We start from the raw sequence: 14,315 nt of genomic DNA, 5'->3' as shown, positions 1-14,315 counted from the left end.
TGATGTGATGTGATGTGAAAGGTTCTTGTAGAGCGCGACTAACACCTGAAGGTTTCTTGGCGCTTGTGTGGAGAGAACGGAAAAGAAAGGGGATAGAGGGCTAATTGTAGACTTCAGTAAACAAAAAGGTTTTAAGGAGAGATCTGAACCTGGTGTAGGGGGAAGGTAACCTTAAAGAGAGGGGGAGGGCATTCCAGAAGGAAGGAGCTAGGAAAGAAAACCTGAGGCCACCGTGTTTCTTCCTCTTGAATCTGGGGACTGTCAGTCAGGCCAGCTGAGACGAACGAAGGCTACGAGAAGGAACATAGGGGGGAAAAAGGGAAGAGATAAATGAGGGGCCTCCGCCTGCAAGGGATTTGAAAATTATGCAGCCTAGTTTAAACTTGCAGCGTGCAGTGACAGGAAGCCAATGTAAACTTTTTAGGAGGGGACGGACATGTTGATGTCTGGGTTGGTGAAAAATGAGGCGAGCGGTCTGGTTTTGGATCAGCTGCAGTCTCTTGGCTTGGTAGTCCGGAATGCCTACATAGAGCGCGTTTGCGTAGTCAATTCGTGAAATGACTAGCGCAAGCAGAGCCAGAGTGAGGGCCTCGGTGGTGAGGAGGCGAGAGATTTTACGGATCTTCCTGAGCTGGAAATGACGGGAAGACACTACCGCGCTGATCTGGGACTTCATTGAGAGGTCACTGCTGATAATGACCCCCAGGCTTTTTGCTGAGTTGACTGGGCGAGGTGGACTGCCCAGTCTTGTCGGCCTGAAGGAAGGTTGCCAAGGGTTAGAGGATCCCCCGACAAGAACCAGCTCGGTCTTGTCGGGTTGGAGCTTGAGATGGTTTGAGCTCATCCAATCACTGATGAAACAGAGGGTGGTTTGGAAAGTGGAAATTGACTGATTCGAGGGGTCGATGGTAAAGACTAGTTGGATGTCATCCGCGTAATTAAACGCGGTGACATTCAGGCTACGGAGGGAGCGGATCAGGGGAGCCAGGTATAAATTAAAAAGGAGTGGGGATAGGGAAGAGCCCTGGGGGAACGACACAGGTTAGCCCAACCTGGTCGGCTGAAAACTGGGACAGCCTGACCGCTTGTTTGATGTTCGTTTTAAATCAACTGTCCCCCAAATGTGTGTTTTAGTAATTTCCATTTAGCAGTTTCCATACAGTATTGAGCTAAGGGTTCTGCATTAAACTATGAGCTGGCCATATGTATGGGAAAAGGATGGCTGTATGATCAGTCCATATGTTTCCATTAAGTGCTCTAAACATTATGTATATTGCATATATTCAAAACACTATCTAATATGTTTTGGGCTTTACAAATAGGTCTAAGCACCAGTTATTTGTCGCACTTTTAATACTTTTAAGCAGCTCTTACTATATGGATATATGGATCATGTATCTGTAGGTTCAAGCCATCTGGTTATAAAATACTCCTTAAAACACTTTAGCTTGCACAGCTTGTCAATGTTAACCAGTCCAGCCCAAAAATAAATAGGCTATGTTGTAATGTTTTGTGAATGGATCATATTCATATTGCCAATATCCACAATTAGATAAATGTAGTCCATTTTGACCTCTAGAACTTTACAAGAAGTAAATCATTGATATGAGAAAACATGCATTACTAAGTGAGCTCTCTATTTTGTATTTTAGAACAATGTTACCATGGATTTATATCTATAATTAACAATTGAACAGTACGCTGACTGAAATTCTTTGTAAGATTCACTATCTAAGATGTATCTATCCTCTGTACAAAGTAGCAGGTTCAATAATTTGCAAGGACACAATTTCCACTTTGTGGTCGTTTTCATACTTGGAATATTGTGATGTTTGGTTTCCGGTAGACAGTAATGAAATTCATCAACCTCCAATGTCATATTTTCATACAATGTAGACATATTAATTGTGTGAGATGTTTTTATGAGAATATGCTTACTGACAAGTTTTGTATTGCTCTTACGTCTTGTTGATGTTTTAGCAATGCATCCAGTTGTATTTACATTCACTGAATTATTCTGCTGTAGTTCAAGATCAGAGAGAGAAAAGACAATGTCAACCACTCATTCTTTGTCATTTTCAACTTTCACAGGTACAATCAAAGTGGAAATCCTTCCAAAAATTGAAACAACTGGACTTACAGACGAAGATGTGTCAGAGCTTACAGAGCAATGTTACATCACAATGAGAAGCACTTTTTTCAGACTATCTAACAAAGAGAACAAAGTGAATGGACCAAAACTGTCTTCTAAATAGGATTTCTCTAAACAATTGGAGCATGTTCACCTTTTGCCCAAAGTCAGTGTTTCCTTTATATTGTACGTTGGAATTGATGTGAGATGCTTACAAAGCAGTTCACTCTACATCTTCTACAGTTTATGCACTTTTGCGCAATATGTGCTTTGGGGGACCTCTTTCACAGAGTCTTATCCATGCACACGGTCTTAACCTGGGTCTCAAGAAAACAATGCGGTCCACTTGCCTTAACTGTATTTAACCCCTTCGCTCAGCTCAGCTCGTCATCAACCACGGTGGTCGTGTGCGGATGACGAGCTGAGCTCGTTATCTAACGCGGATTTTCGAAAAAAGCCGCACAGCGGAAAAATAACCGCCGCAGCGATGCGGTTAAGTATTCCACCTGCATTAATGCATAATTAAACAGTGTGTCTTGTTCGATATTTGCAATATTCCAAAATATGGACAATGGTATCAAGCTCAAAGAACCCAAAGAAGTGCCAGAAAGTGACATTTTGAAAATCAATCATACTTCTTAACTTGATGGCAGTTGTCATAGGATTATGGCTGCATAAGCCCAGATGATAGAACAGGACCCAAGTGTGTCTTATTCGATGTACCATCACCACTAATGCTCTCAAAGAGATGACAAACTGTTAAATTATGAATGCCAATGTGGCATACCAATAGATATAAAAAAAAAGTACACAGTTGTAATAAATCATTACCTGCCCTGCAGCTAAAAGCAACAACAGTATTTAAAAAAGTTTGACTAGTTTGCCCAAGTTAAATTGTTTGTAATGTATTTTATGTAAATGTATGTGCATTTATTTTCTAACTCATTGAGACCCAAAATGCAAGGGGTCTCGTTGCTAGGGCCTGTAAATGCTGAAAATATTAGTAAGTACTATTATACATGTATGGCCAACTCACACACCCGTGTGTGGCAGTGGTACCATGTGCCAAATTGTTCTGAATTGAAAACATTCCATTTCCTATCCTTTGGGTCTCATGTAGCATGATGCCTCCCAGATTAGATTCCACATGCCTCACAGTTATTATAGTTTATTTATTCGGCCAGAAGTTACTTTGGTAACAGTTTTCCCAGAGGTTGCAGATCATGATTCCCAACGTATAGATTTGGGAGGGTCAGTTTCAGCCAGTCAGTTTACTTACAGATATTTTGAACCGTTGGTGAATGTGTAGTAAATTCACATTAAAACACTGTTTATTGGTCGTTTCACCTGTCCTGGAAATAGTGCTATAGAATTTATGCTTAAATGAAAAGTAAGCAGACAGGGCATAATAATCAATGTGCCTTCACGTTTGATTCATTAGTGTTAATCCTATTAGGACATTGCACAACAACCCAATTTAGCTATACCTCCATTACATTTATAACATAACAAAATTCATTAAGGTGTTTGCTGTTGATACACAAACTCAAAAGAATAATCACTGTTAGTTCAAGACACTGGCACCACCTTTAAATATACAACTTCACATTGTTGCAAAGAGTATTATTGTGGCTTCTGCACTGATGATATTGGAATATTGTGCATATGTGTGTTTCATAATGTTATTGGTTTCAATTATTCTTTTATGTTGGGTAACAACATCTATTTGCCAAAGGTAACATTTTATTTGTTTAGAACAATGGTAATGTATAAATAAACATTTTGTAAATAGGGTTTTTTTCTGAAACGTTCCTACGTTGCTGACTTTTAAAGAAAGCTGAATATGTCTGAAGTTGTGTACTGTAGTTTCCACTTAAGAGAGATCTGCTAATCAAACTGTATTTATTTAAAAGAACAGGATGGAAAATATTTTTAAGTTTGCCTTCAGACAAAGTATTTGTTAGTGTGGATGCAGTTTTGCAATTTGCTTTGAAAAGTTTGCAGGTGTAGTTTGACCTATTATAAAGATAAATTATAAAAATTTACAATTGAACAGATGTGATATCGGAGCTATATCATTGACTTCAAATGCTGCCCTTATGTAGCAGAAGTGAGGCACGTCTTTGAGTTGGGTTGGAAACATAAGTTTTACAAGGGGCTGGGAGAAATTTGAATTTTTGCCATCAAATGTTGTGGTAAAGCGTCACACCTTGCCCAGTTTGGAAATGTTGCTGTGTTTACCAACATTAATTGTGAAAGATGTGTCCATATACCAGATGTTTTTGAAAGTGAATTTTAATTTCGATAAATAACTTTCATGCTAAATGTTGGGGTGTTTGGACACCAACTTTTGATAGCTGTTTTCTCTCGTTATTAGTTTTAATTGTTTAAACTTTACAAAAATCAGGAAGACAACGAATACTGCAAATTTTCAAAGAAAGCATCACAAAGTTGTTGCAGAAAGGCCTTCACAACTTTAATTTTACCTAGACTATGGCTAATAAAGTACTTTTTGCAACAGTCACACAATTAACAATTGGATAAAAAGAATTCTCTTTTGACCAAACCTAAATCAACAACCGGTTATAATTTTTACTAATTCCATATTACTTTCCCATATAACTCACCACTTATTGAGTTGAAAAATGAGAAAGAGTTGTTGTGTATGTTTGAGCATGTGGTTCCAAGGCTCACTGTATATATTCCACACAATATGCTTTGTGGTTTATCTAGATTGTATGCTGCATTTGGACGATATCCATGAACTCTTTGTCAATACTTTTAATTACTTGTTTATTAAAAGATATAAAAATTGGGGTGGTGTTGACAAAATAAAATGATAATCTCGGTGGTCAAATCTCCATTGCAGGTTTGAACATAAACTAAATATGCTGAACATTTCTTTTTCTTTTCCAGAAAGGACATTGTTTAATGTCCTAATCATGTGGAGGTTTTCCATGGAAACCAATGTTCTCCACTAGTTAATACTCGTTTGCAACTAACAGAATTCTGTAGCTGCTTAAACAAATTAGGCATGTTGCAGGATTGCGTTGTCTTTTATCTTTCATGTCCAGAATAATTAAGGTATTATAATTGCCTGATCCAGAGAGGTCTACTGGAAGAGCTGCGTTAATGAGTCGAATTTGATAAAGGAATGTGTGTTTTTTTTAGAGGAAGACGTGGAAAAATAATGTTCGAAGAACGGTGAATGTATTTAGCAGATTGTTATAAATGAGGCCTTTATATATAAATGATTTTGTTGATTGTTCCCTACCTTAAAAATCATAAATACAACTTTTAAAAAATATTAAGTTATTCATAATGTATTTTGATTATCAATAGCTTTGCTACCTGCACAATGTATCACATTGGGAACTGTGGAATAAAGTTTTCATAAAACTGAGATTTGTTTTTGAAAATCCTGCCCTCGGTGTATAGTTCTAAAATAGAGGGATTTTTGCATGAGGTGAAAATGTCTCAAGACATATCTGTTGTACTTTGTCTCATTAACATATGCAGACTGTGTAATATAATGTTATCATGCTCAGTGTGGCTTCTGGAAAACTAATGCTCTAAGAATTCATTTTGTATTCATGGTTGAGATTGCAACCCACCACTAATGTTTGTGGCTTTTTGACTGTGGCACCATTTTCTAGCTAATGTCCCAAACACTTAGCTACTACTATTTACATATATGTGTGACTCTATAATGCACAAGGAATACTAAGTATTGTTTATTTAGTTATAGTTTGACTGAAATCAGATATTCTTAACTGTGCTTGATGAGGTTGAACTGGGTACGCCATGGCCTTAATTTTGATCTGTTAGTTAAAAAAACACCCATGCTTAGTGTGAATCCATTCACTCACTAGTAGTGTCAAAATTCCTAGTACTTTGCAGGAGGGCACCTTGTTACCTTGAGACAGCTGGCATACTGCTGCAGTTAAAGGGTTAATTGTTACAGTAGGGACAATCACCCCTGTATGTACCCTTTAAATTCTCAACAGGTTCCTGGTGATGGCAAACATTAAGATGAGGTTTGTCTGCAAATACTCAAAAATAACTGTAGAAAAAGGTCAAGATACGGTCTGAAATTGATACCTTACTTTATGTTTATCAGCAGCCTGTGCTATGCTACTGCGTGCATGATCACAAAATGAAACATCAAGGAGTTGAAGTGTTTAAAATGTATGTATGTGATTGGTGTTGTTCATTTGTTAGGAAGGGTCTCACCAGTCGACGGGGATGCAACAGTCAGAAAAAGAACAATTTGCTAGCTCCAAAACATGGTCCAGAAAAGAAATGGAATGGTTTGTAAAGCAGTTCAAAATTGAGGTACAGGAAGTCTGTGACTAACTGACGTTTACAGCAAAAAATAAAGTGCTACAAGTGAAGGGGGGAAACTAGGGTGCCTATAAAATTTTGTCAACAGTCCATTGCACCAACAAAGACTGGTGAGTATCTCGAATCGGAAAGAAACACTAAATGTGCTGTCACAGCTGGACAAGGAAACCCGCCCCTCCACCTCGCCTTATACAGGCTCAGAAAATTGCAATAGAGAGTTGAATGTGCTAGTGCATCTCTGTGTGCCAGTGTGGATATTGAAATGTGTTCAGTGGTAGTAAATATGACACGTAACTATGGAATTATCTCAGTTAGATATTTATATATTACCCTTATATTGTGTCACAAGGAACTGCATCATGTACGACGTTTTTATGTTTGTAAATGTGATTATTGGCTTTCGTTTTGTTTGTTTTAATTTATTTCAATAAGTGTACTACAGTGAGGTGGTTCAGTGCAAAAGGCTATAATACAAAACTGGATCAATCAATCAATCAATCATTGACACTTATAAAGCGCGCTACATACCCGTAGGGTCTCAAGGCGCTGGGGGGGGGGGGGGGGTGCCGCTACTGCTCGAACAGCCAGGTCTTCAGCTTCTTCCTGAAGGAGAGGTGGTCTTGGGTCAGGCGCAGGTCGGGAGGGAGGGAGTTCCAGGTCTTGGCGGCCAGGTAGGAGAAGGACCTTCCTCCTGTAGTCGCTCTTCGGATGCGGGGGACGGCGGCGAGGGCGTGGTTGGCTGATCGGAGGTGGCGTTTGGGAGCGTAGAAGTTGACTCGGCTGTTGAGGTAGCTCGGGCCTTGGTCGTGTAGGGCTTTGTGTGCGTGGGTGAGGAGGCGGAAGGTGATTCTTTTGTTGACGGGGAGCCAGTGAAGGTCTTTCAGATGTCCGGAGATGTGACTGGTTCGTGGGATGTCGAGGATGAGTCTGGCTGAGGCGTTCTGGATCCGCTGGAGTCTCTTCTGGAGCTTGGCGGTGGTACCGGCGTAGAGGGCGTTGCCGTAGTCCAGTCGGCTGGTGACGAGGGCCTGGGTGACGGTCTTCCTGGTCTCGGTGGGGATCCACAAGAAGATCTTCCGTAGCATGCGTAGGATGTTGAAGCATAAGAAATCTGACCCTTGATCCTCATAAATGGATCCACTCTGCGATACAAACATACTGTTGAATACTTCCCTAGCACCATAGAATTGCTAGTGTGTCCTATACCCTTAGAACCAGATGTTTTCCAATAAACTGTTCAAACTCATCCTTTATGAACTCTTCATAGAGGTGGTGATGGCATATCTAAAGACCAACAGTGTCCCACCTTCACCCAAATAGCATTTATCCACTTGCCTCTTTAAGTGAAAGGCAGCACAGTGATTACTATATAAAACTGCTAAGTATATTCAAATATTTAGAAGGCTAGTGTCATTAGCATAATTATTTCTTGTCTAAGTAACATGCATCATGCACTGTCCCTGGAATCTGCAGTCTTCTAGTTTTGTCATACTGTAAACTAGTGTTGCTTGAATGTTTTTTAAAACAACTGCTAAGAATTATACTTTGTCATAGAGAATTCGGAAAAGTCAATACAAAGGTCTGCCAAGGTAAAGTATTCATGTATATAACCTCACAGTCACGTGAACAATATTTTGTATTCCGAAAGAGAAACTGCTGTAAAAAAATGATTTCCATCTTTAAGATAAAGCACTCATCAGTTATTGTCTTCTACTAGGCCTAAATCAATGCAAGGTTGTTGTTTTTGTTGCAGTGCTGTGAGTAACACTTCATGAATAAACTGGTTAGGAACACCTTTAAGTCATATTCTTGAAACATTACACATTTGTTTACTCTTTAGGAGCTACCACTCAAAGAAATAAGTTTTAAAAATAAACATTGGTCTTTTTTTATCAAATCTAATAATGATTTATTCATACATTTGCTATTTACATTTTCTTTTGAGAACACACCTCTAGCATAGCATGTATCCCTCTTTCTGGGCAACAGGGAAATTTAATGATGTATCTTTCACAGAAAGGGTCCTACATTCTCTGTTTAAACTCTTTGTTACCCACTGGAGGAAGAGTGTGATTTAAACTCTACAACAAAAACATATGTTTCATGATCATTCGATCGATTTACAATAGCCGGGTCTTCTAAATTCTCTTTATGAAACCTTTCAATGGAGTTCTATAGGAACTAATTGAAGATCTGAGCATGCAGTCCGTTAAACAAATTCCTCTGGGGATCTGTGAAAAAAAAAGACATTACAATCTATTCACAACCCAAAATGTTTGCCATTGAGGACACTGCTAGAACCAGTTAATTGATATGCACACTTGTAAGCAAGTCATTTCTATTCATTGTGGCGATCTTAATTCAAGTCATTCGCTGGGATACGTCCAGCTTTCAAAGACAATGGCTCCTACAAACATTTAGATCAGACGTGCTCGTGGATTGGTCACTAATGTTTTGTTCGCAGCCACGTCAGCGTTGGTTTTTACAGGAACCTACAAGAAGGTGAAGAGACAGACATTTTCAATTATAATAGTACTTTACAAAACTATATGTAGCTGTCGTTAGTAAAAATGCAAAACTTGCAGAAGTTAAACCTGAGTAAGAAATAATTGTGAAAATATAAGAAATCTTGAACAGGTAACTGATTAACCGAATTAGCCAACATTAACATTTGAATGACTTTGAAATTAAAGTTTCTATACTGCCGTAATTTGTAGGAGATAGTTAACCAGTCGCATCGTTTCTACACTTCTTAATTTGCACAAGATAGTTTTGACTGTTTTGAATGCATACTATTTGTAGAATGTATATAATTAAAGTTCGTCTTTTTTTAAAATGCGCTCCACAAAATGAATATGTGTATAATTTTGTTAAGCAGTTATGGTTAGTCAATTATAATAAGCCTCTCTTTTCCCTACCTCTGGGAAGCAAATACATTATATTGGAATGTTGACTTTTGAAATGTCAGCCTTTCACGTAGACAGCAAAGTTCTTTTGTAAAGTATTTGTTAAACTAAGTCACTGGTGCAGCAAACATTCACAGCAATCTGATTCCCTCATCATACAGTATCCTGATGCTAGCAACATGCCTCCACATACAAAATCTCTCATGTAACTTTCACCTCTCATTTATGCTGTATCTTGACCTTAAATGGTTTGTTTTGTCTGCTTGAATTCTGGAGTCAGAAACCGAATATTCACTGCTATAACAGACCAACGGTGGAAAACCAAGGATTGTTTATCCATTACTGTTACATCACTAGATTCCTCTTTGTTCTCCCGCTACACTCTTGGTCCCCCGAGGCCAAATAAGGTGGGGTCTCCCGAGGCCCAAATAAGGTGTGTCTTCTCCCTCCTTTCTTTAGCCTCGAAAGACCCAAGAGGGCAGAATAATGTGGGCTGCCTGTTTTACCCCAACTCCCAGAAAGCCTGTCAGTGTTGCACCGTTTTGTGCCTGAAAAAGGGCAGAGAGCACAGTTTGAGATGAGGACGGGGAGGAATGTTAGAGAGGGTGATGCAAGAGAGTGTCAGGATATCAGGTGTATTTATTTTACATTTGTGAAGGGTGAGGAAAAGGGAAGCTGTTGAACGAGGTATTTTGTTTCATTTTTTCAATATTAGAACCGGTGATAGATGCAGTTATAAAGGATATTAGGGGGATAGTGTCCGGATACCAAGTTTTGCTAGAGTTTTGAGGTCGAGCCTGGGCAGTGCATGCGCTGCTCTGTGAAGTATGCTGTATTCAGGTATGGACTTGAAGCTCCGTCCACTCTCCGCCCATAATTTCATTTGCTTGTGTCATTGTCCTTTGTAAACCGTAGCTTTTCATTGGTCAATAGGCTTAGTAGTCATTCCTTAGTACCGCCTTGTCTCATCTTGTAACCTCCCATAAGGACAGGCCCTCTTACCTGTGTTGGTACTTGATAGGCTTTAATTACAGCGTCTGAGCACTATTTTGTTAAATTGTTTACATCTGCCTGCTGTTGCAGGCAAAACACACTCTCTCTTAACCTTTTATTTTTTTTATAGCACGCCACAATAGCCTTTGGTCTATAAAGCGGTAAAAAAGTGGGTGGTGATGGATGGAGCATCTGAATCAATCAAACACTCACACCCAGTCAAAAGATCTGGGTTTAATGGCTTGGCGGCTTGGGCTGGACTGTTCCCATGAGGCACAGGGTCAGACTGATTTGCATATAGCCATGTCTGAACTGGGGTGGCAGAGTGGGCTAAAGAACGGTGATGGATTAAACCCAGATCTTTTGACTGGGTGTGAGTGTTTGATTGGTTCAGATGCTCCGTCCATCACCACCCCCTTTTGTACCGCTTTGTTCACCATAAGTTGGCAGGGTATGCTCAGACGTGAGTCCCTTGCTCACTTTGCCACTGGATTCAAGCAAGCCGGGCTGAAGACGGCTGGAATGCCAGGAAACCGGTCCTCGGAAGCTTGTTTCCGGTCCAGGGAAGACATGGCTTGACAGTTCGGGCTGGACTGTTCCCATGAGGCACAGGGTCAGACTGATTTGCATATAGCCATGTCTGAACTGGGGTGGCAGAGTGGGCTAAAGAACGGTGATGGATTAAACCCAGATCTTTTGACTGGGTGTGAGTGTTTGATTGATTCAGATGCTCCGTCCATCACCACCCCCTTTTGTACCGCTTTTGGTTTATTTGCAGCACCGAACACGGACGCATGTTACTACTCATTCACTTTTTTTGTTGTTGTTTGCAAGCGCCCCATGCCGTGCTTTCATGTTAATAGAGGCCTTGCCCGTTTCATTAGAAGACTCACTTCTAAATAAAGGTCTGTGGGTGCTATTAAAGTGAAACTGCGGCATAGGGCAATTTTACCAAAAAAAAACATTTGTCAAGTTGACAAACAAATGTTTTTTGGGGGTAAAAGCCTCCCATACCGAACTTTCACTTTAATGCCGGCCAAACCCCTTTCTTTAGACACGGCACAACTAAAGAAGGGGGCATGGCCTCTAATGTGACAGCGCAGCATGGGCTGCTTGTAAACAACAACAAACATTTGCAATGCAATAGGTCTCGCATTTGCAAGAATTTAAGCAATGCCAATAGATCAAACTCCTGTAAATGCGCGACCTATTGCATTGTAAATTGTAAATGGGTGTTTGTGAAGCGCACAGCTACTCCACGGAGTGTCCTGGCGCTAACAACCGCTGAAACATGCAGAGTGAACTCCTGGCTACTAGCTAGTACTACTATTGAAATAGGTGTGTTTAGGAGGAAATTAAAGACTTGGCTAAGTCCGATGTCTGTCTAAGAGAAATTGGCAGACCGTTCCACATGCAGGATGCCACTACTTGAAAAGAGCGCCTCCCATGCGAGAACAGGAAAACCTAGGAATGGTCACCATGTACTGCATCAAGGACCTCAATGTCTATTTAGGGGCGTAGAGCCTTATCCTCTTCTTAATATAATGGGCCCCTGAGTTGTGTAAGGCCTTAAAGGCCAAGGTAAGAGCCTTAAACTGGACCCTCTTACGCACTGGAAGCCAATGAAGAGATTTTAAGTGGGGGTCATATGAGCCCTGGGTCCTATCATCAGAATAGCTCTGGCCGTCGTATTCTGAATCACCTGTAGGCGACTCAGAAGATATTCAGGTAAGCCTAAATATAGGACATTTGCATAGTCCAGCCTTGATGCAATCAGGGCCTAAACTACCCTCTTTCTGAGGGGGACCGGGAGCAGGGGGAGGAAGTTCCTCAGCATTTTTAAAAGCCCAAAGCAGGTGCCGGCCACAGTTTGAATTTGGGCTTCATGGACATGTCTGAGTCCACTTCACCCCGAGGTTTTTTACTGTGGTAACAGACATTTAGGGGGGACATGTACAGTGGCCACCACTGGCACCACTCCACACTCAAATTAGAGCCGAAAAAAATAATCTCTGACTTTTCTGGATTGCACTTTAATTTGGCCTCCTCTGAACCAGGAAAAGAACTCCGTTAGGCAGATGTTTATCTTACTACCTCTGAACACTGTGCCCTTCTCGCCGGTTAACAGAAGTTGCATGTCATCGGCGTAAGACACAATTTTTGCACCATATTCCTCCGCTAAGAGTGCAAGGGGGGGGGCATATACATATTGAACAGGGCTGGACTTAGAAATGAGCCATGAAGAAGTCCTACTTTCATGGGGGGTGATACAGGTTGAGAAAGGAGGGGACCATACAGTTTGCTATTGGCCACTTAAGAAGGAGGTGTACCATTTGAGAACCGTGCCACTAATACCGTGGTCCTGAAGTCTTTCCAGGAGTTGGTCATGGGGTACGGTATCAAAGGCCGCAGACAGATCTAATGGTACCAGTGCAGCGTTGCCCCCAATATCCAAGGTAGTTTTGATAGTTTCAGAGACTTCTAGTAAGGCCGTCTCAAATGCTTGTTAATAGTGGGAAGAAGTTGGGTGTGTTTCTTATTTTAGATTGAGGTTTGGTGAAAGAGCACTATGTGTGGTGTATATGTATATATATTACACACACACTCACACCCCCCAAACCCCCCACCCCTCTCCCCTCCCTGTACAAAGCATACGTTCAGACACTCCTGCAAGAAACAGTTTGTCAGTGGCTTCTCCTGACATGTTTCGGCCGTAGCCTTTCTCACGGGTCAATGCATGAACCAAATAAGTGCTAGTGGTATACTTTGTAAATCAGTTAAAATAGTCAGAATCAGCTGCACATACAGTAAATAATAGTCAGTTGTGACAACCACACAAAACAATGTAATGAAAAATACTGGTTCGATTGTAACTCAAAATAAATAATTCCGTTTACTGTGCATGACGGACTGGCTTATAGACGTGCACTGTAGCCAGTACATCTCCACGCAACTAATGATCAATGTAAGGTGCAGAATAACTGCATGGTGCTGCTTGCAGTAGTAAATAGCTCCGACAATGATTGTGTGAGGGCTAGAGTTGTAAACGCATAGATGCTGAATGCAAAGCAAAATGCTCATTGGCCAGCATACACCCAGCATGGAGGCCGTTGTACGCGCTACACTGCACGTCTGTAAGCCAGTCATGCACAATAAATATGTAGATGTTTTTTTACTAAGGCTAAATATCTATTACATCAGTTAACTCATTATACAGATTTGCACTTACATGTTTCAAGCCTTTCTTCCAGGAAAGAGATCTGCTCACTCAGAGAGTCAATCCTGTCCAGCTGTTGGAAGGAGTGAGACAGGATTCGCATTGGATCCGGCTTTGCGTCATCCGAAGTTGATGGAAATAAGGTGTTCAGTGGAGCCAGCAGCAACTGCATTTTCTGGACAGAGGGATGAAATGGTATCGTCACATTTCGTCCCCAAAAGATGGGCTGACGTAGCAGAAACGTGGGCATATGTAATATGAACGACCCATCGGAATCTGAACTGCCCTTTGTTTTGTGTTACAGGCCGGCCTCACGGTGCTAGTCTTATGCGGAATGTAATCAAATGCACCTTTGGTTGCTGTGAATCTTACATTAGTGTTTGTAGAGGAACAAGATGCAGATTCATTGTGACGCTTGACATACATTCAAAGCAGTGACGGAAGAACCTAAGCAACCTTCGTTTGTAGGAAATCAACCAGCATTGTGTCCAGATGTGCACACGCAGCCAGACATGGGTGACACTGGACTGCAGGATCGGAGTCATAGGCGGCATTTATGGGATTCTAACCTTGTGGAAGTTCGTGCAATGTGTGTCTGGGCGTGTTGGGTTTGGACCTTATCTTTATTGCAAAGTATTTTGGTCTGTGCTCCTAGAAGGGGCAGCTTCAAGCACATTCACAGTTAAATCAGAATCCTGTACCCCAGGACTTTTTGCGATTTTAT

General features: G+C 40.9%; 2 protein-coding genes across 3 annotated transcripts in view; one reads left to right on the top strand and one right to left on the bottom strand.

The window, feature by feature from the left end:
* AGPAT2 (1-acylglycerol-3-phosphate O-acyltransferase 2) overlaps positions 1 to 5,534 on the top strand; it is a 453,413-nt gene extending 447,879 nt beyond the window's left edge. The window contains exons 6-7 of one of the 2 annotated variants that reach the window (XR_015295860.1): positions 2,092 to 2,508; positions 2,553 to 5,534. Coding sequence is in view for 1 of the 2 variants with exons in the window: in XM_086921038.1 (XP_086777164.1) it covers positions 2,092 to 2,255 (164 nt within the window). In the remaining variant the exon portion in view is untranslated. Of the gene's footprint in view, positions 1 to 2,091 lie in introns of both variants that reach the window. The other variant, XM_086921038.1, reaches the window with a different exon arrangement.
* Positions 5,535 to 8,307: 2,773 nt separating this feature from the next.
* The window catches only part of EGFL7 (EGF like domain multiple 7), a 52,169-nt gene continuing 46,161 nt past the window's right edge, over positions 8,308 to 14,315 (bottom strand). The window contains exons 10-11 of the mRNA XM_086921037.1: positions 13,604 to 13,766; positions 8,308 to 8,967 (exon numbers count right to left, since the gene is read on the bottom strand). Coding sequence (XP_086777163.1) covers positions 8,945 to 8,967; positions 13,604 to 13,766 — 186 coding nt within the window. The 3' untranslated portion in view covers positions 8,308 to 8,944. The remainder of the gene's footprint in view (positions 8,968 to 13,603; positions 13,767 to 14,315) is intronic.

The sequence above is a fragment of the Lissotriton vulgaris genome, chromosome 5, assembly GCF_964263255.1.
Source record: "Lissotriton vulgaris chromosome 5, aLisVul1.2, whole genome shotgun sequence".
Taxonomy (NCBI): domain Eukaryota; kingdom Metazoa; phylum Chordata; class Amphibia; order Caudata; family Salamandridae; genus Lissotriton; species Lissotriton vulgaris.
Note: the sequence above shows the minus strand (reverse complement) of the source record. Positions and strands in the feature narration are given on the sequence as shown.